Raw genomic sequence first — 21,237 nt, forward strand, 5'->3', positions numbered from 1 at the left:
GGATAATAATAGCATCTGTATCACAGGGCTGGAGCTTAAATAAGCAGTCTATGTAATGCCCTTAGACAGTACCAGGCACATGTACACATTAGCTTTTGTTATTACCAAAATCATCAGTGTTGGGTGGCCCAAGGGGTCACTGAGGTGCTGTGTGGGAAACAGTTAGTACAGGGACCGGCTCTAGTGAGTGCTGGGGAAATGGCAGCTGCTGCTCTGACATCTGTGACCATCCTCTGTCCTGAACCCTGGTAGACAGGGCCGGGGAGAGGCTGCAGAGGTGCCCACTGAGTGCTAGAAGTCTCTCTGGAGTGCCGGGGCCCCTGGCCTGGTGCTGCAGACTGGGATGGGGTTGACAAGGTGGCAGGTGTGTGTCCCCCTCACCTGCATGCCCTCCCTCCTTTCTCCTTCCCAGCGCTGCCTGGACTGGAACCGTGACATCCTCAAGAAGGAGCTGGGACTGACAGAGCAGGACATCATTGACCTGCCCGCTCTGTTCAAGATGGACAAGGACCACCGCGCCAGAGCCTTCTTCCCAAACATGGTGAGGCCCTGCGGACCCCAACCCTCGCCCCATGCCAGTATAGGGCAGCCAGATCCAGAAGGACCCCTCAACTGAGGCTGTCCAATGGGGAGGCCCAGGTCCCAATCCTGGCTGCACTGCTGTGTGACCTCACCTCAGGCACTTGCCCTCTCTGGGCCTCCATTTCCTCCTAGGGGTGATATGCTCGTCCTAGCTGCTTCACTGAGATACTGGGAACCCTTTTTCTTAACAGATAGGAAAGTGCTGTGCAAAAGATTAAAAGTCCTTTATGTACAGGAGGGATTCCTGTTACATAGAGGAGAGTCTTCCATAACATAGAAAGAGGTTAGAACAATACATATGCACACATGGACACATATATACACACATGCGCACACATAAACACACGTGCATGCGTGGACACATATACATACACGTGCACACAGAAACACGTGCAGCATGAACATATATACACACACATGCACACACAGAAATACACATGCACACACAAATGCATACATACTCACGCATGTGTGCACATTCATACACATGTACATGTACACACTGATGCATGCATATATAGCCATGTATACATACATGTACAGACATGTGAATGCTTTTGCACACACATACATACAGAGGCAGATTGCCTGGTTTTCCGCCTCAGCTCTGCCATTTGTGAGTGACTTAGACCCACTCCGTCCCTATCCAATCACAGTTACTACTTCACAGGTTGCTGTGAGGGTTCAGTGAGCTTAAGACGGGCATGTGTATAGTAGGTGCTCACTAAATGGAAGCTGTTACCATCACAATCCCCCATCACAGGTGAACATGATCGTGCTGGACAAGGACCTGGGCATCCCCAAACCATTCGGGCCACAGGTGGAGGAGGAGTGCTGCCTGGAGATGCACGTGCGCGGCCTCCTGGAGCCTCTGGGCCTCGAATGCACCTTCATCGACGACATTTCTGCCTACCACAAGTTTCTGGGGGAAGTCCACTGCGGCACCAACGTCCGCAGGAAGCCCTTTACCTTCAAGTGGTGGCACATGGTGCCCTGACCTGCCAGGGGCCCTGGTGTTTGCCTCCTTCCCTGAGTTCTCCAGACCCCTCACATGCCCAGAGCCTTCTGCTGACATGGACTGGACAGCCCCGCTGGGAGACCTTTGGGACGTGGGGTGGGATTTGGGGTGTCTGTGCCTTGCCCTCCCTGAGCGGGGCCTCAGTGTCCTCTGAAGCCATCCCCAGTGAGCCTCGACTCTGTCCCTGCTGAAAATAGCTGGGCCAGTGTCTCTATAGCCCTGACATAAGGAACAAAACAAAACACAGCAAACCATGTGCCCAAACCGTTCCCCAAAGAATTTTGAGTCTCTAGTCTGACACTGAATGAGGGGAGAAGGGAAGGAGATTCTGGGATCGCCAGTTCTTCCAGCAGCCATGCTCTGAAAATCAAGGTAGAATCCATGGAAAGGGACCCCAGGACCCCAGGACCCTAGACGTATCTTGAACTGCCATCATCATTTCAAATCCACCTCCCTTAGGGTTTCCAGGTGGCCACCTCCAATTTTTCATTCCTTACCAATCTGTCAAATCCTCTTGGCTTTCTCTCTGCAGCATGGACACTGTTGGCTAGTCCTCCCCACTCCCTGAGAGTCCAGTAAGTTAGCTTAGAACCTTCCTGGAAATATTTCATCTGAGCAGGTTTCCCCACGTGTGGGATGCTCCTTTTACCTCATCTGTCTCATGGATGCAGGTTCCCCCGCATGCATGGGGATTTCTCCCCAGACCAGCATACTTGTGGCCTGAGAGTTCAATGTGTAAAGATGCCCTTGGTCAGCCATATCCATCCTCTCTTGCCTGGTCCTTGATTCTCTGGTCAGTCCCTGACCTTCCTCCTCCCACTGCCTTGACTTTCTTCCTTTTTATTCCTGATGCCATCTGTCCAGGCAGCTAGACAAGAACTTGTTCACCAGCAGCCAGAATCAGGCCTTCCCTGGGGCATAATAAGTGACCAGCCCCTCGTCCCAGACACCACATCCAACACATAAGGACCCTGGCCTGCCCTCCAGCCCAACAGCCAGTTTTGGGTCAGCTGCCAGCTTAGGGGTGGTTTGATTATCCCATTGAAATTCACCAGTGCATTTGCCAAAAACCCTCTCATTTGGACATACCCAGATTCATTCCTGGCTCCAAGTGAAAAGACTCAATTTCAATCTTTAAAAGTTCCTTTAGGGCCAGAAGAATAAAGGAATTATAATCCCATTTTGAAGAACCAATTTATAACCAATGAAAAGGTTATAATGTAATTATATTCTTGGAGGAACAAGATTTTCATTTGGGATTATTTCTTTCAACCATTCAACAAACATTTGTTGTATGCCCCTAAGCGCCAGGCACGGCATTGGGCTCTGCAAACACAGTGGTTAGTAGCAATCTGGACCTGGTCCCTACTGGCATGGAACCCATCAGTCCCCAACATGCAAAGTTCACATTTAAAGGCCAGCCCCTGCCCCTTCAGTGATGCGTTCTTTAGAAATGCCAGCCCACTATATTCAGAAATTCATCCTCAGGGCACAAAACTTCCAGCAAGTCACTGTCATGGTGAAATGGGCGGTGGGAGGGGGTGTTCTTTAAACAGCCCTCCTTCCCATCTAGCTGGCCAGTACCTATCCAGTGAGTCCCCAGAGCCTCCAGAAGCTGTTGTCTCCTCTCTGGGGACAGCAACTCCTGCCTTTGGAGGCCAAAGCCCCAGATCTCTCCAGCCCCAGAGCTGAAAACACCAAGTGCCTATTTGAGGGTGTCTGTCTGGAGACTTAGAGTTTGTCATGTGTGTGTGTGTTTGGTTAATGTGGGTTTATGGGTTTTCTTTCTTTTTTTTTAGTCTACATTAGGGGGAAGTGAGTGCCTCCCACGTGCAGACAGTGTGTCTTTATAGATTTTTCTAAGGCTTTCCCCAATGATGTCGGTAATTTCTGATGTTTCTGAAGCTCCCAGGACTCACACACCGTTTCCCATCTCACTTGCCCACCCAGTGTGACGACCCTCGGTGTGGATGTACCCCTGTGGACTCATGGCTCTTCCCCACCCCCACTTTCTATAAATGTAGGCCTAGAATATGCTTCTCTGTTGCAAAACTCAGCTAAGTTCCTGTTTCCACCTTGATGTTGAAATATCCTATGTAAGAGGGCAGGGGGTGTCGTGAAGATGGCAAGAAGAACACAGTTTCAAATTTCTGGAAAAGAGCCTGTGGTAGAGATCTAAAGATGTTTAGGGAAGAGCTCGACTAAAGAACAATGAAATAAATGGTCCAAGGGGAAGTCACATGGCTGTTGGTGTGATGTTCTTTGCTGCTTCATAGACATGGCCTGGAGTGAGGCAAGCCACATATTGGGCCTTCCTGGTCCTGCAGCCCCTGCTGTTCTGCGCACGGGGTCTGGGCTCTCAGCATAGATATCTTGAGGGTTCGGAATCCCCCACACACTCAGTGACTGCATATTACATGGCCACCCCCAAAGGTGAAGACCAGTACCTGCAATAAAGTCTGACCATGTTGTTCTGATGGGGTTCCCCAGGAGCAGACCCTGAGATGAGCATTTGACAACAAGTGATTTATTAAGAAAGGGCCAGGCACAGTGGCTCATGCCTGTAACCTCAGCACTTTGGGAGGCCGAGGCGGGAGGATCACTTGGGCCCAAGAGTTGCATACAAGCTTAGGCAACATAGTGAGATCCCCATCTCTATAAAAAATTTTAAAAAAATAGCTGGGCATGGTGGCACATGCCTGTAGTCCCAGCTACTTGGGAGGCTGACACAAGAGGATAGATTGAGCCTAGGATGTGGAGTCTGCAGGGGGCCACGATTGTGTCACTGCACTACACTCCAACCCACATGACAGAGCAAGACCCTGTCTCAAAAAAAAGAGCCTCCAGAAGAAACCAAGATGGGAACTGGGGGAGCAGGCCAAGGAAGGGGAAGAAACTATACAAGAGTGTGAGGTGAAGCCTCAGCCCGATCCCTGGAGAGCTCTGGAGCACAAATGGCATCTCTGAGCTGTCCTATCTGGAGGCTGAGTCTTTGTCCGTCTGCACCAGTCATTGGCTGTGGGGACTGTGGCCCTCTGAATGGGCGAGGGGGTACCAGGAGCTCACAGAAAACCATCTAAAGATCACAACTGGGATTAGGAGCAAAGTCACAGGCTGGAGAAATGGGCTGCCACAACCAGAAGAGGGTCTGGGCAGGTCACCAGCCAGGTCCACTGCTCTGGGTGATGCTGTGTTCTTTTAATAAAAAGCTATTACACATAAGTATTTGTGATTTGACCCATGGTATGAAAATCTGTACAACATAACCGTGATCTAACAGGGTCTTTGTGTACAAACTCCTGAGGCCCTAAAACAGAGCCACCTGATTGGCTGCTGAGTCTAGATGCTGCTTCCAAGTTCTTGGGAGACACCTGGGGCCCTTCTCACTCCTTAGTCCCATCTTGGGCTTCTAGACAAATATCTTGGTGCCATTGTTTTAAAGAGGCCACTGCAAAATGAAAATCACTGGTTGACTTACTCCCAGGCTTAACCCAGGGGACCAGGCCTCTGAAATCCCCTTTTTGGGGGTTTGTTTTGTTGTTTCTTTGAGACAGTCTTGCTCTGTCGCCAGACTAGAGTGCAGTGGCATGATCTTGGCTCACTGCAACCTCCAGCTCCCTGGTTCAAGTGATTCTCCTGCCTCAGCCTGCAGAGTAGCTGGGATTACAGGCATGCACCACCACACCCAGGTAATTTTTGTATTTTTAATAGAAACAGGGTTTCATCATGTTGGCCAGGATGGTCTCGATCTCCTGACCTTGTGATCTGCCCACCTCAGCCTCCCAAAGTGCTGGGATTACAGGCGTGAGTCACTGTGCTCTGCTGAAATCCGTTTTATACCCAACTAATGTGGTCCAAGCCACTGCAAGGCCAATCTTTCATGGATTTCCTGATCCACCTAGTTCTGCAACTCCCCAATGGATGCTGGGATGTTCAACAAGTTCATCCTGGTGATGTTTTCACATCTTGGCCAATCACCCACCTCAGGGTCACTGAGTGTCACCTTGAGACTTTTGAGCAGCACTTTCCAATAGAAATATAATGCAAGCTACATAATGTGATCTTGAATTTCCTGGTAGTCACAGTTAAAAAGTAAAATGCAGGTGAAATTAATTTTAATAATATATTTTCTTTAGCCCAATCTATCCAAATCATTATCATTTCAATATGTAATCCAAATTTTAAAATTTCAGTGAGATATTTTACATTCTCATTTTTGGTAGTAAGTCTTTGAAATCTAATGTTTATTTTATACTTATATCACACATCTATTCAGACTAGCCACATTTTAAGTGCTCAATAGCCACAAGTGGCTATCATATTGGAAGGTATTGTTCTAGAATCTTCTCTGCCAGGCTGAGCACCAATTGTGGAAATAGGCACATTCCTTAAACCCCCAGAGTCCAGCTAGTTTGACTGCAATGGTTAAGAAAAGTTTATTATTATAATACTGAAAAGAGAAATGTAAAATAGATACGAACCATCACTGGCCCTGGTATGCAGACCCTTGCCCTTCCAGAAAGTCCTCTTGTCTGAATCATGGCTGCTGCCAAGTTACCAGGACCTCCCTCTCTCTCTGCAACGTGATTGTCTTTGGCCAAGTTCCCTCTGCCCACTGTCAAGATGGGAACACCCCACCAGTTCCTCTCTTTACTCTCACTGTTCCTGTGGATACAACTGATTCTGCATTTAATCTAAAATGTGTACTTGGAGTCCCAGGCGAGAGCAGCTTGTTATCTCAGATTCCTCCAGCATTCCAGATGGGATCTGAGCCACACCTTGGCATAGCCAAAACCCCATGGAAGTGGTTGGGGGGAGGTCTCTCCCCTGAAACAAAAAGCAGCCAGGAATCCATCTGCCTCACCAGTGAGATTCATGCAGGATCCTCACCCAAGTGGTATCAGATCCAAGGGGCTGATGGAAAAGTTATTAGCAACTAAATACAGTGAGTGACACCAAATGGCAGCATGTAGGATCCCTTCTCCAGCTGCACATGCAGAAAAAGGATGCCCCCAGGCAGAAAGCCCAGCTCTGCAGCCTTGTCTCAAGCCTGGTTGATGTGAAAGACCTTCACCCCATCCCCCTGGCCAGCTGGGCTCTTTTTCAGCCCTGATCTTTGAAAAAGCAAAGGTCTTCTCTGGGTAGTCTGTAAGGAAACTGCTGGGTTCAGGCCACGCCAGCTTGGCCTCGACCCCTCACCTTCCACCAGCAAAAGTCTGCTTTCTGACAGCCCTGGTTATACCCAAAGATGACTAACAGTCTCTGACCAGCATGCTAAGGCCCCATGCGCAGGCTACTGCGCTACTGAAGAGCTGAAGAGATACGTTCAGTCTTTAAAAGGAATGTTTTGTTTTCCGGCCGTGCACAGTGGCTCATGCCTGTAATCCCAGCACTCTGGGAGACCAAGGCGGGCAGATCACCTAAGGTCAGGAGTTCGAGATCAGCCTGGCCAACAAAGTGAAACCTGGTCTCTAATAAAATACAAAAATTAGCCGGCGTGATGGCAGGCATCTGTAATCCCAGCTACTCAAGAGGCTGAGGCAGGAGAATCGCTTGAACTCTGGAGGCAGAGGTTGCAGTGAGCCAAGATCATGCCCCTGCACTCCAGCCTGGGGGACAGAGCGAGACTCCATTACACACACACACACACACACACACACACACACACACACACACACAAAGGGGGGGAACACTCGCCATCAGAGAAATGCAAATCAAAACCACAATGAGATATCATCTCACACCAGTTAGAATGGCAATCATTAAAAAGTCAGGAAACAACAGGTGCTGGAGAGGATGTGGAGAAATAGGAACACTTTTACACTGTTGGTGGGACTGTAAACTAGTTCAACCATTGTGGAAAACAGTGTGGCGATCCCTCAAGGATCTACAACTAGAAATACCATTTGACCCAGCCATCCCATGACTGGGTATATACCCAAAGGATTATAAATCATGCTGCTATAAAGACACATGCACACGTATGTTTATTGCAGCACTATTCACAATAGCAAAGACTTGGAATCAATCCAAATGTCCATCAGTGACAGACTGGATTAAGAAAATGTGGCACATATATACCATGGAATACTATGCAGCCAAAAAAAGGATGAGTTCGTGTCCTTTGTAGGGACATGGATGCAGCTGGAAACCATCATTCTCAGCAAACTATCGCAAGAACAGAAAACCAAACACTGCATGTTCTCACTTGTAGGTGGGAATTGAACAATGAGATCACTTGGACACAGGAAGGGGAACATCACACACCGGGGCCTATGGTGGGGAGGGGAGAGGGGGGAGGGATAGCATTAGGAGATATACCTAATGTAAATGACGAGTTAATGGGTGTAGCACACCAACATGGCACATGTATACATATGTAACAAACCTGCACGTTGTGCACATGTACCCTAGAACTTAAAGTATAATAAAAAAAAAAGGGGGGGAATATTTTGTTTTCCCACTGATGGCAATTCCTGGCTCATAGCTGGTGGTCAGCAAATGTGTTTTGAATAAAAGAATGAAACATCTGTTCAGCTAGGCAATGGAAGCAGAAAAGTCAGCCCAAACATTTCTTAAACACTGATTGCATTCCCGCCAGGTGGAACTATATGAAACCCCATTTGGAAGGTCAAAATGGTCAAATAGAGGCGATTTTTGATGGTTCGACCTAATACTTTGCATTCGTCATCTCATCTAATTATCAAAACTAAGCTGTGAGGCTGTTATCCCCGCCTTACAGATGAGGAAACTGAAGCTCAGAGAGAGGGAGTGACTTGCTCAAGATTACTCAGCAGGAAATGGCAGAGCTGGGATTCATACCTGAGTGGTCTGGCTCCAGAGCCCACCCACTGAGCTCCTGCTCTTGACTACATCTCAGAAACAGCTTTCTAGCCGGGCACCGTGGCTCATGCCTATAATCCCAGCACTTTGGGAGGCCAAGAGGACAGATCACTTAAGGTCAGGAGTTCAAGACCAGCCTGGCCAACATGACGAAACCCTGTCTCTACTAAAAATACAAAAATTAGCTGGGCACGGTAGCGCACATCTATAATCCCAGCTACTGGAGAGGCTAAAGTAGGAGAATTGCTTGAATCCGGGAGGTGGAGATTGCAGCGAGCCAAGATTATGCCACTGCACTGCAGCCTGGGCAATAGAATAAGACACCGTCTCAAAAGAAAAAAAGAAAAGAAAAAAGAAACAGCTTCCTAACCCAAGTTTAGCATTCTTTTATTCACAAATGTTACCTTATCTTTGCACCAGTCAGTTTTTAGCATGTCAGGTATTTTATTCACAAACGCTGTTGTTACCTTATCTTTGCAGTAGCTGGGACTACAGGCGCCCGCCAGTCAGTATTTTTTTAGCATGTGGTATCCTCGATCTCCTGACCTTGTGATCCGCCCGCCTCGGCCTCCCAAAGTGCTGGGATTACAGGCGTGAGCCACCGCGCCCGACCTAGAAGAATCTTATCAACAAGAAATCCCCTCTACCTGCAAGCAAGATGTCTAGCGATTACAGGATTCCTACAAACTCCTCTAAGGCAATAAAGCCCACAATGAAATGCTCTCTATGTGGCTCAGTATGCGTTCTCTCTAGTCCTCAGCTCGGAGGAAGATGGCATCTCTAAATCGTGGAAAGCAAATTATATTCATTCATCCATCCGTTCACTTTCTTCCATTAACATTTGCCAAGAGTGTACGGTGTGTAAAACCAGCGATCCTACAATTTTTCATCTAAACCAGGGTATTTCTGAGAGCTCAGAGGAGCCCTACAAATAATTCCACCAGGGCAACAGGAGAATCCGGAACTACGCTCGGCGAACCAGGGTGTTTGTTCTCCCTGGAAAGCCCTGTGCATGAGACATGATCTCATCCCTCAAGGAGCTGACAGCAGAGTCAGGGAGACAGACAGGAAAACAGAGAGGCACACTGATGGAATAGGCACCTGATAAATACTTGCTGAATGGAGGAATGAATAAGGTACAAAAATCTGTGGACACACATACACACACATCTTTCCTGCTGGAAGAATGACCAAGGATGGCCTGGTGTTCATTTCTGCTAAGATGAATGACTGCCGAATGAATGTAGAAATGAATGATTAGGCAAAGAGGGGAGGAGGGGTTGCCAAGCTGAGTAGAGACACAAAGAGGTCCAGGTGTATAATATGTCTGCAAAATTGTGATTATAGTGAGTAGCTAAAATATAGATTGCAGTCATGCTGGCAACACTAGGGTTGGTGCCCTGGAAACCCTCTGAAGGTGTGAGGTCACTGCAGTCACATGATCAATCCTGTATTTTAGGAAACTGACAGTAACATGTTTGTTTATTGATATTAAACTCATAGGGAAAACATGTTTAAGAAATTGCCTGAGGAATAAGCAAACCATGGTACAGCCCTGCTTTTAAATATTCTGCAGCACATATGATGAAACAGATCTATGCATACTAGTATGGAAAGACCTCCAAGACACAGCACTTTATGAAAAAATGGCAGCTTGCAGAACATGTACATTATCATTTGTATTTTCTAAAAATAAAAACGGCCAGGTACAGTGTCTCACACCTGTAATCCCAGCACTTTGGGAGGCTGAGGCAGGCAGATCATGAGGTCAGGAGTTCGAGATCAGCCTGGCCAACATGGTGAAACCCTGTCTCTACTAAAAATACAAAAATTAGCCAGGCGTGGTGGCGCACACCTGTAATTCCAGCTACTCAGGATGCTGAGGCAGGGGAATCACTTGAACTGGTAGGCAGAGGTTGCAGTGAGCCGAGATTGTACCACTCTACTCCAGCCTGGTGACAGAGCGAGATTCCATCTAAAAATAAAATAAAATAAAATAAAAACAGCAAGCAAAGCCATGGATTTCTGTAGAAAAATACATATGTAAATACATACAAAGAAAAAAATATGGAAGCAATCCCATGAAACTGACAATAGCAATCACCCCTGGGAAAGGAAGTGTGACTGAGGGGATTTAAGCTTTATCTCTATTGCTTGAAATTTTTACATAGTGAGAATTTAATTACATATGTACAGTATTCTAAAATAATTTTTAGAGCTGCCTGAAATCCTTGACATCATATGTATGCTGAAGTCTTCCCATTCTGATAAGCATAATCTATTTCCCCTAATAAGGCACAGCTGTCTTTTACCTCTTTCCTTCCCCCAGCTGGGCTCTCCACTACCAATTTAAGATTGATGGCTCCCTATAGACACTAATTCACTTAATTCTCCTCCCTGCAATGTGACTCTGTTTCTTTTTTACCACCTTGCACAATAGGAAATGAAGGCACAAAGAGGTTAAGCAACTTGCTCAAGATCACAGAGCAAATGGCTGATATAACAGGATTTCAGATCCCTAAGGCCTGCACCCTTAACCATTCTAGCTACCAGCCTCCCTAAGAGGCCAAATTGCCTTTAACACTCTGCAGCTCTCTGACTTGTGTTTCCAGTCGGCTGACATCTAGCTGCTACACATGAATATTTATCACTATTCGTTTTTGCATTTCATTTACATGGCTCTGTCTCTGATAGAAACAGCGCTCAAAATCCAGATTTTTGAGCTGGAAAGGGCATTTGATCATGGCAATATACCGTGTTTGCAAAGCACCCACTCATACACATCCAGAGGAACAAACTAACTGCTCGTTTGAGAGTATGCTGGTGATGGCAGGCATCTGGGAGTGAGGCAGAGGTTAGCAGGGTGGGTGAGCTCCAAATGTATGTGTGTGTGTGCTGCTACAGGGCCAGCAGCATGACAGTCCCCAGAAGGCCCTGGACCACTTGCTAAGTCCCAGCAGCTGAGCTGACTTCAGCTGTATGAAACGCAGCTCCATCTGGAGTGGGGGTGGCTCATGACTTTTTGCTCCGGGAGTTCCATAGAGGCTGCTCTTGAAATTGGAGAAGACTGTAGCCTATGATTGTCCCCATCCCACTCGAAGAGAATATTTTGAGAAGTCTAATTATATGGTGGGGTTTGCATGGGATGAGGGAAGAGAGTTTAGATAAGGCCTTTCTAAGGGCAGGTTGGCAAGGTCTGGCAGGGAGCCTTGGGTAGTTCTGTGAGGCAGCAGCACCCTCTGCAGGTGGACCAGAGTGGCTGCAACCACCATGTTCCCAGGAGCCTCAGAAAAGGCTGACCTACTTGCTGGGTGACCTGCAGTGAGATGTTGACCCTCTCTGAGGCTCAGTTGCCTCAACTGTAAATGAAGAATAGTAATCCCTACTTTGTGCCTTTGCTGAAATGATTAGAGAGAGGACATGTATCCAAAGTGTTCTGCATGGTGCCTGGTACACAGTACGTCCTCCAAATGTGTCAGTTACCATCATCAGTCACCCCAATATCCCCATGAACCTTAGTACAGATGACCACCGAGTGCCCTAGCATAAGGGACAAGGCTTCTCTGAGAACGATCATAGATGGGACTGGAGTAGGGGCTAGAAAGGGTCTGTGCCGCTGGCTGGTTGACATTTTGATTTGCCAATTCCATCTATTCCAATTCTGGGAGTCCTTGACATCCGTCATGGGAGGCTCTGACAATAAATATATTCATAAAAAATTTAAAACAGTCCAGGCGGCCGGGCGCAGTGGTTCACGCCTGTAATCCCAGCACTTTGGGAGGTCAAGGCAGGCAGATCACGAGGTCAGGAGATCGAGACCATCCTGGCTAATACGGTGAAACCCTATCTCTACTAAAAATACAAAAAATTAGCCGAGCGTGGTGGCGGGCGCCTGTAGTCCCAGCTACTCGGGAGGCTGAGGCAGGAGAATGGCGTGAACCCGGGAGGCAGAGCTTGCAGTGAGCCGAGATTGTGCCACTGCACTCCAGCCTGGGTGACAGAGCGAGACTCCCTCTCAAAAAAAAAAAAAAAAAAAAAAAAACACTAGTTCAGTTCAGGCATGGACACACAGTCCTGCAATCCCAGCACTTTGGGAGGCAGGGGGATTGCGTAAGCCCAGGAATTCAAGACCAGTCTGGGTAACATAGGGAGACTCCGTCTCTCAAAAAAAGCTCTGTCACCCAGGCTGGAGTGCAGTGGCACGATCTCAGCTCACTGCAACCTCAGCCTCCCAGGTTCAAGCAATTCTCTTGCCTCAGCCTCCCAAGTAGCTGGAATCACAGGCGCCCACCACCACACCTGGCTAATTTTTGTATTTTCAGTAGAGACAGGTTTCACCATGTTGGCTAGGCTGGTCTTGAACTCCTGACCTCAAGTGATCCACCTGCCTTGGCCTCCCAAAGTGCTGGGATTACAGGCGTGAGCCACCATGCCCAGCCTACAAAAATTTTTTTAAAAGTAGCTGTGCATGGTAGTGCATGCCTGTGGTCCCAGCTACTAGGGAGGCTGAGGTGGGAGGATCACTTAAGCACTGGAGTTCGAAGCTGCAGTGAGCCACGATCATGCCACAGCACTTAAACCTGGGTGACAAAGCAAGACTCTGTTTCAAAAAAAAAGAATTAAAAACAAACTTGCAGATAGCAATAAGTTATATGGAGAAAATCAAAGAGAGTTAAGTGGGTCAAGCCCTCAAATTGCCCACAGTCTGGGGATGCAGACATATGAATGGGTCATTGTTAAAGCAGGTGTTGCGTCATGGATGGCATATGTAGAGGATACTTTGATAGCGACAGTCAAGGAGGGACTTCCTAAGGGAGGAAAAAGTTGGAGCTGAGTCTTCAATGATGACAAGTCTGCCACATGAAGGAGGAGGAAAGGAGACTCCAAATCCAAGACACGGACATACGCAAAGGCATGGAGGTGGGGAAGGAGGTGGGGAACAGAGCAGGTTGTATTACAGGAACAGAAGCAACTCGAAGGGCCCGCGGGGGAGCAGGGGAGCCTGGAGCCTTGGAGGCTATGGTGGGAGTTGGTTGGATGTGGGGCGGGGAGAAGAACCAAGATGACATCGAGTTTCTGGCTTGGATATCAGGTAGATGGTGGTGCTAATAAGAGAAGTATAAACTCCTCAGGTGAGATGTACCATTTGAGATAGGTTGGGTTTAAAGGACCATTGAGACACCCAGATGGAGATGCTCAGGAGACAGCCAGAGAGACAGAAAGGATGAGGCCCACTGGCCAAAGGCAAATAAAATCCTAAGTTTTGGCCAGGCGCAGTGGTTCACGCCTGTAATCCCAGCACTTTGGGAGGCCAAAGCAGGCAGATCACGAGGTCAGGAGATGGAGACCAGCCTGGTTAACACGGTGAAACTCCGTCTCTACTAAACAAAATACAAAACTTAGCCGGGCGTGGTGGCGGGCTCCTGTAGTCCCAGCTACTCGGGAGGCTGAGGCAGGAGAATGGTGTGAACCCGGGCGGCAGGGCTTGCAGTGAGCCGAGATCGTGCCACTGCTCTCCAGGCTGGGCAACCGAGCGAGACTCCGTCTCAAAAAAAAAAAAAAAAAAAAAGAATCCTAAATTTTAGATGGAAGGCCCCAGAACCCTACCATAGCAATCTATTGCTGCGAAGTGGGTTTTTCCCAGAGGCAAATGAATCTCCCAAGCAACATCTGACATTTCCTCCTAAATCCAACCCTGCTTCAGCCTCTGGCTGGGGGAGATCATCCAGGTTGCCCTAAATTACAAGACACCAGACTACAATTGATTGTACAAATGACAGTTGATACAACATAATGCTTTTCTATTTTGTTTTTTATTTTCATTTTTTTGAGACAGGCTCTTGCTCTGTTGCCCAGGCTGGAGTTGCAGTGGTGTGATCGCAGCTCACTGCAGCCTCAACCTCCTGCACTCAAGCAATCCTCCCACTTCAGCCTCCCAAGTAGCTGGGACTACAGGTGTGCACCACCACGCTTGGCTAATTTTAAATTTTTTTGTAGAGACAGGGTGTCGCCATGTTGCCCAGACTGGTCTCAGACTCTGGGACTCAAGGGATCGATCCTCCCACCTCAGACTCCCAAAGTGCTGGGATTACAGGTATGAGCCACCTTGCCATGCTGGTTTTAATTTTCAGTTCTGGACGTGATTTCCAGCTCTTGGGGGAGAAAGACCTCCTAAAGCAAAATGCTCACCTAAGGCTGCTCAGTTTTCCTGCTGTCCAAAGACTGAGAAAGTCTGGAAAATAGGGGCAGCTTTTCCAACCCAAAAGTGTTGTTAGGAGGACTAAATGAGACTGTTTATGTAAACACCGTTGTAAGTGATAAAGTTCAGTATAAACATAGTGCCTAGCAGACTGTCTGGTGAAAAGCAGTATGTCACTCTCTAGATGAATGGAAATAAACCAAAAAAACCGAGGGTCTTATCATGAGGACACCTTGGGAAAATATGTCAGGAGCAGGCCATGAAAATCTCTAAGTCCTTCTGCAGCTGTGACTTTCTGGAATCCCAAAGTCCAGGGCGGAGGTACAGCCGCCCAGGAATTTATTCCTCCATAACTTTGAGCTCCCCAAATCCCCACGAAGCCCAGGAATGATGTGACTGCAGGGCGTGTGGGCCCACTGGCACCAAGAGTCCCTCCATAAATCAAGGTCTCACTTATGCTGGCCTCAGACTGCTTTTTCCAAGGTGACCTGGGCAAACTAAAAGGGTAGTTGCTTATCTAGAGGTGCATCTGCCTTTGAGATGAAAGAACCCTGAAAATGCTAAGAGGACCAATTCTCTAGAAATACATTCCTTGCAGGAAGAGTTTTCTTGAGCTCAGATGACAATTCATCTGGGAGTTAGAGAGAGAGTGGCAGTCTTCCCATATTTCAGCCAGTTTGGGTGACCCAAGAGGCCCCATGGGGCAGACCAAAGGGGCCCTGTTCCAGTCCTGGGTCAGTGCCAGTGAAAGTCAAGGTGACTCAGCATTGTTACCAGTTATCCACAAGACAGCCACGTGAATCACAGCATCTTAAATCAGAGGGCTCAACACCCTAATGGTTCAGGCAAGGAAACTATAGGTCAAACGTGGGGAGGGGCTTAGCCAAGGTCACATGGCCTTGAAGATTCCAGGTTAGACCTAGAGGTTCAGGCCTCACTACACACTCCCTTTAATGAGGCCACACGGGCAGTATAGCAGGGTTCCAGTCAAGGACTCCAGAAACTTAGCTCATCCAGCCAATTCACCTGGCCATCTCAGTGTCTCCAGTAGCATCCACATCAGCTGTGAGAGTGGAAACCAAAGACTATAGAATGTCACATGTCAAAAATAAGCAGGCAGAAAGGGGAAAAAAAATCACTCCTGGGAAACCTTGGGACCTGCAAGGTTAACAATCTACACAAACGCCTGGGGTGACGGAAGAGGCAGGTGCCTTGGAGGCCCCAGGCGGTTCCTGCCCAAGGTAAGTCCCGAGAGTGAGGCCAGCTCTGAGCAGATCCATGGAGGGGGCTGAAAAAAGCAGCTGAGATGACTAAAATGGAAACTCAGAAAAAACAAAATCAGAAACCCTTCTTCACAGGACTGCTGTGGGGATCAAGTGGGATAATGAACCATAATGTTTGGCGCAGAGTAGAAATGGTTTCTTATATTAAATGGCTAACAAAGCCACCAAGGACTGGGTGTCCTTCTCTGGGCACACCCTCTCTTACAGAACAGAGCTCACAGTGTCTAGCTGTCAGCTCACTTGCCCATCTCCACCACCAGAGAGTAAATTCGATGAGCAGTGACCACCTGACTTGCTCATTCCCTGTAGCATCCCAGCACTTGGTGCCTGCCACATAGTAGCCACTCCATTCGTATATATGAATGAATGAATGTATGAATGAATGAATGAATGAACAAAAGAATGGCACCTTTGCCAGCCACCCTTGAAATCACCTCAGCTCATTCACCAACTGCCCAGTTTGTCTGGGACACTCAGTGAGGAAACCTAGGCAGCCTCCGGCAAGCTGCACAATGTGCGACAGAAATGCCTGACTCAAGCCAGTAAGCGTCAGAGATGAGCAATAAGACTGACAAATTCTTACAAAGGCCAGGCGCGGTGGCTAACCCCTGTAATCCCAGCACTTTGGGAAGTCGGAGCAGGATGATTGCTTGAGCCCAGTAGTTCAAGACCAGCCTGGGCAACACAGCAAGACTCCATCTCTACAAGCAATCTTTTTTAAAAAATTACCCGGGCGACCGGGCGTGGTGGCTCACGCCTGCAATCCCAATACTTTAGGAGGCCGAGGTGGGTGGATCACGAAGTCAGGAGTTCAAGACCAGCCTGGCCAAGATGGTGAAACCCCGTCTCTACTAAAAACACAAAAAAATTAGCCGGGCATGATGGCGGACGCCTGTAATCCCAGCTACTCGGGAGGCTGAGGCAGGGAATTGCTTGACCCGGGAGGCGGAGGTTGCAGAGAGCCGAGATCGCGCAACTGCACTCCAGCCTGGGCGACAGAGCGAGACTCCGTCTCAAAAAAAAAAAAAAAAATTACCTGGGTATGGTGGCTCACGCACCTGTAGTCCCAGCTACTCGGGAGACTGAGGCGGGAGGATCGCTTGAGCCTGGGAGGTCGAGGCTGCAGTGAGCCAAGACTGCACACCGGCCTGGGCAACAGAGTGAGACCCTGTCAAAAAGAAAAGAAAAGAAAGAAAGAAAATTGGCTGGGCGCGGTAGCTCACGCGTGTAATCCCAGTACTTTGGGAGGCCGAGGTGGACAGATCACGAGGTCAGGAGTTCAAGACCAATCTGGCCAAGATGGTGAAACCTCGTCTCTACTAAAAATACAAAAAATGAACTGGATGTGGTGGTGTGCGCCTGTAATTCCAGCTACTCGAGAGGCTGAGGCAGGAGAATCGCGTGAACCCGGGAGGCGGAGGTTGCAGTGAGCCAAGATCGCGCCATTGCACTCCAGCCCGGGAGACAGTGCGAGACTCCGTCTCAAACAAACAAAAATTCCAGGAAAAAAGGGGTTAAAATCGGGGCAGGGACCGGGGTAGGATGGCTCCGCCCCATCTAAGTCTTAGCCCCACCCCCTGAAAGTCGCCCTGCCTCTCAGACTCCTCCCCTTTCTGAGAAGGTCACCTTGGGGGACGCCAAATGGGCATGCGCCTCTACTGCGCTACTGAGCTACTGCGCACGCTCGCTGTGACTGCTCGCTGTAACTTGCCCCGCCTTCCCTCCGCCCACTCGGGAAACCGGAAGCCGCCTGCCACTTGGTGGCTCCTACGCGGCTAGCGGGTCGTCAGTGGATGTAGGCTGGGCGCCGCGATGTTCGACGGGACATCGGCGGAGAGAGACCTCGGGGTTAAGGGGTGGGGCTGACGTCAAGAGCCAAGATGGCGGCGGTGGTCGCACTCTCCTTGAGGGGCCGGTTACCGGCCACAGCACTTGGCGGAGCCTGCCTGCAGGTGAGTCCTGGAGTCTCAGAGAGGGAAAAGGCAGGAAAGTCACGGAGACTGCCTGGAGCTGATGGGCCCGTGGAGAGACTAAGGAAGCATAGGGCAAGGCCTCAGGGAGAGGGAGGACCTCCTCCCACTGGCGCAGTGCTTTGGTTTGGCTTGGAGCATCCCTGTCAGTTATCTTTCTGCGCCTCGCCGCAGCTTGAGTTAGGGCAGGGGCAATTTTTTACAGCTAAGGTGGCGGGGGAGTTCAGAAAGGGGACTTGAATTACTCAAGGTCAGATGGCAAGCGAATGACTGCAGAAACCAGAATCCGAATCCAAACATTGGAGTTCCAGCCCTTTTTCTGCCACCAAACTATCGCCTCTGTAGAAAAGGGGGACCTGCGGGGTGTGACGAATGGGAATTGGGAAGCGAGGTCATTCCTCTAGGGTACGAGGTTGAGGACCGGGATTGGTGAGGAAAGGACGTGTGAATTAGGGACAGGGCAGGGGAAGGGAGAGATGGAGGGAAATGCATCCAGCCCCGTACCTCGAAGGATCCCGGCCGTGGGTGGCGGGGGTTGTAGGAAAGACTGGGTTCCTTAAAGCAATGTCACCACAGTTTCGCTAATATCCTCTCAGTGTTTCTGACTCTAAAGGGCATGTAATAATACGGACCTCATAGAGTTGACATGGAATGACAGAGAGCTTGGCGCTGTTCTTGTTTATAACTATGCCATGTGCTGTGACAGATTTTCCCACGCCCCTTCCATGGCCAAGAAACGACACATTTCTGACCTGCCTTCTAAGTGGGAACATTTAGAAGGGGAAGGGAAATTGCTTTTGTATACATAAAGGATCAAGGATTTGCAAATCCTAAGTCTGTTCCTCTTCTGGGCTTCTCAACAACCCCTTTAAGGTGGGCAAGTAAGAATTCTTACCCTCCTTTTTGGAGCTTTGAAAACTTGAGGTCCCCAGAAAGAAAATATTTGGCTTGCTCAAAATACCACATTCCCAAGAACTGGCAGACCTGAGACAGTTTTTTAACATAGTACCGGAAAAACTCCTTAGCGTAGATCTTGGGACATGGTTGGTGTCCAAGACATTTTAGTTCCTCTCCCTCTCTTGCACTTAAATGAGGACATCTTTCATCTTAAGTACCTGCCATGGCTGCATAACACAGTACGTATTGCCCATGTTCTAGTCCTAGTTCTGTCCAGTATGCTGTGTGTGAACTTGCATCCACTCTGCATCAACCTTTCTGAAAAGGGGAGATAGAGGAAGAAGACAGCCTACCAGAGCCTCAGCTGACATCTTATGAGTATTAAATTGATGATTGATAATGAGCTTGTTTACCTGTTCTTTTTATAGTTGCTGAGCAAACAATTAAATTGTGAGAGCCCCACTAATGAGACAGAGTTCTAAAGCTCAGGCCCCTCTTCTAGCAATGAATTGTAGAAATGGCTAGTTTCGTAGGTCATTGTTGTAATTCCAGGCAAGGCCTTTGCAGGGCCTCCTGAGGGCAACAGAAAATAGAAGAGCCCCAAGGCCTCCACTTCCTTGTGGGAATGTACATTTATACCCACCAAAGCCACCTCAAAAGAATTCAGTAATGAGCTTGGTGTGGGTAACATTCAAGTTCAGGTTCTGAATTATTTTTATGCATATAGTCTGACCACTGAACCACAATTCTGCCTTTAAGTATTTAACTGTAATATATTAACTATTGTTTGTGTTGCCTTATTTCTTCATCTGGACTATGAACTCCTTTAGGGCGAGAACCACCTGCTTAAAAGTGTGCATCTTGCCAGGTGCAGTGGCTCATGCCTGTAATCCCAACACTTTGAGAAGCCAAGGCAGGTGGATCACCTGAGGTCAGGATTTCGAGACCAGCCCAGCCAACATGGTGAAACCCTGTCTTTACTAAAAAAAAAAAAAAAAAAAAAAAATATATATATATATATATATATACACACACACACACACAAATTAGCTGGGCTTGGTGGTGGGCTCCTATAATCCCAGCTACACAGGAGGCTGAGGCAGGAGAATCGCTTGAACCTGGCAGGCGGAGGGATGCAGTGAGCCGAGATGGCACCATTGCACTCCACCCTGGGTGATAAGAGTGAAACTCAGTCTCAAAAAAAAAAATTTTTTTTAATGTGTATCTTGTTCCTTAGGCTGGCAGGACTAGGATACCTATCTACAAATCAGAAGGATACAAAGACTGATAAGGTTGCCAATCGTGTAGAGCAAAAATTATTTTCTGGGCTATGCTAGAAGCTTGACCCCCCCGGTTATCTTATGAGGCAGTTATTAATACTACCTACCCTTTACAAAGGAAGAAATAGAATCATAAAAGTTAATAATTTGCAGAAGAATACACAGCTAGTAAGTGATAGAGCTTGGATTTGAAGCGTCACCGATCACACTTTTCAGCAAGCCTGCACCTTGTATTTTACTCAGGCTTATCTTCATACAGTCCTTTTTGCCTTCTTCCTCTCTATTTCCCACCTTCTTCTCTGGCCTCCAAATCTTTCTCCACTCCATCCAACTCCAAGCCTGCACCCTAAGGACACTTTACTAGAGAAACAACAACCAGCCTTCAGCACCATTCAGAATTCACCCTTCTCAGTTCAGTTGTTGCTTACCTTGCTTAAATTATAAACTATGAAGTTCATATTACCCAGGATTTCCTAGGAATGTACTTTCTGCCTTGAATACTCATTAGTCTTGTAGATTAACATAAAAATGCTTTCAAGGGGCCGGGCGCGGTGGCTCAAGCCTGTAATCCCAGCACTTTGGGAGGCCGAGACGGGCAGATCACGAGGTCAGGAGATCGAGACCATCCTGGCTAACACGGTGAAACCCTCTCTCTACTAAAAAATACAAAAAACTAGCCGGGCGAAGAGGCGGGCGCCTGTAGTCCCAGCTACTCGGGAGGCTGAGGCAGGAGAATGGCGTAAACCCGGGAGGCGGAGCTTGCAGTGAGCTGAGATCCGGCCACTGCACTCCAGCCTGGGCGACAGAGCGAGACTCTGTCTCAAAAAAAAAAAAAAAAAATGCTTTCAAGGGGCCCTCTTTCATTAAGGATTTGTAGTATAAATTGCTCCAAAGGGGAGAAAATCATATAGTCTCATTGTATGATTAGAGTAACAACTTCTCTTGTTCCTTGGATCTCATTGTGAAATGGAATTATCTTTTTGCACTGTTCCATTCTATGTTTGCATTTTCACTACTAGTTATAATGGCTAAAAGCTTCGGTTTTTGAATCAAGTGACCTGTGTTCCTATATGATCCTATCCTCATCTTTTAACTGGGAACAATATAACATTTTTCATAGAAATGTTATAAAGATTAGAGATTATTTGGCACAGTGTGTGACATA

The 21,237-nt window shown here is 48.0% G+C and overlaps 2 protein-coding genes across 2 annotated transcripts in view; both read left to right on the plus strand.

Moving 5' to 3' along the window:
- The window catches only part of PADI2 (peptidyl arginine deiminase 2), a 579,517-nt gene extending 575,678 nt beyond the window's left edge, over positions 1-3,839 (plus strand). The window contains exons 16-17 of the mRNA XM_050791164.1: positions 413-541; positions 1,346-3,839. Of these exons, the coding sequence (XP_050647121.1) occupies positions 413-541; positions 1,346-1,579 (363 nt within the window). The 3' untranslated portion in view covers positions 1,580-3,839. The remainder of the gene's footprint in view (positions 1-412; positions 542-1,345) is intronic.
- The window catches only part of SDHB (succinate dehydrogenase complex iron sulfur subunit B), a 689,037-nt gene that overhangs the window by 636,939 nt on the left and 30,861 nt on the right, over positions 1-21,237 (plus strand). The window contains exon 2 of the mRNA XM_050792569.1: positions 17,771-17,877. Coding sequence (XP_050648526.1) covers positions 17,806-17,877 — 72 coding nt within the window. The 5' untranslated portion in view covers positions 17,771-17,805. The remainder of the gene's footprint in view (positions 1-17,770; positions 17,878-21,237) is intronic.

The sequence above is a fragment of the Macaca thibetana genome, chromosome 1 (genome assembly GCF_024542745.1).
Source record: "Macaca thibetana thibetana isolate TM-01 chromosome 1, ASM2454274v1, whole genome shotgun sequence".
NCBI classification, from domain to species: Eukaryota; Metazoa; Chordata; class Mammalia; order Primates; family Cercopithecidae; genus Macaca; species Macaca thibetana.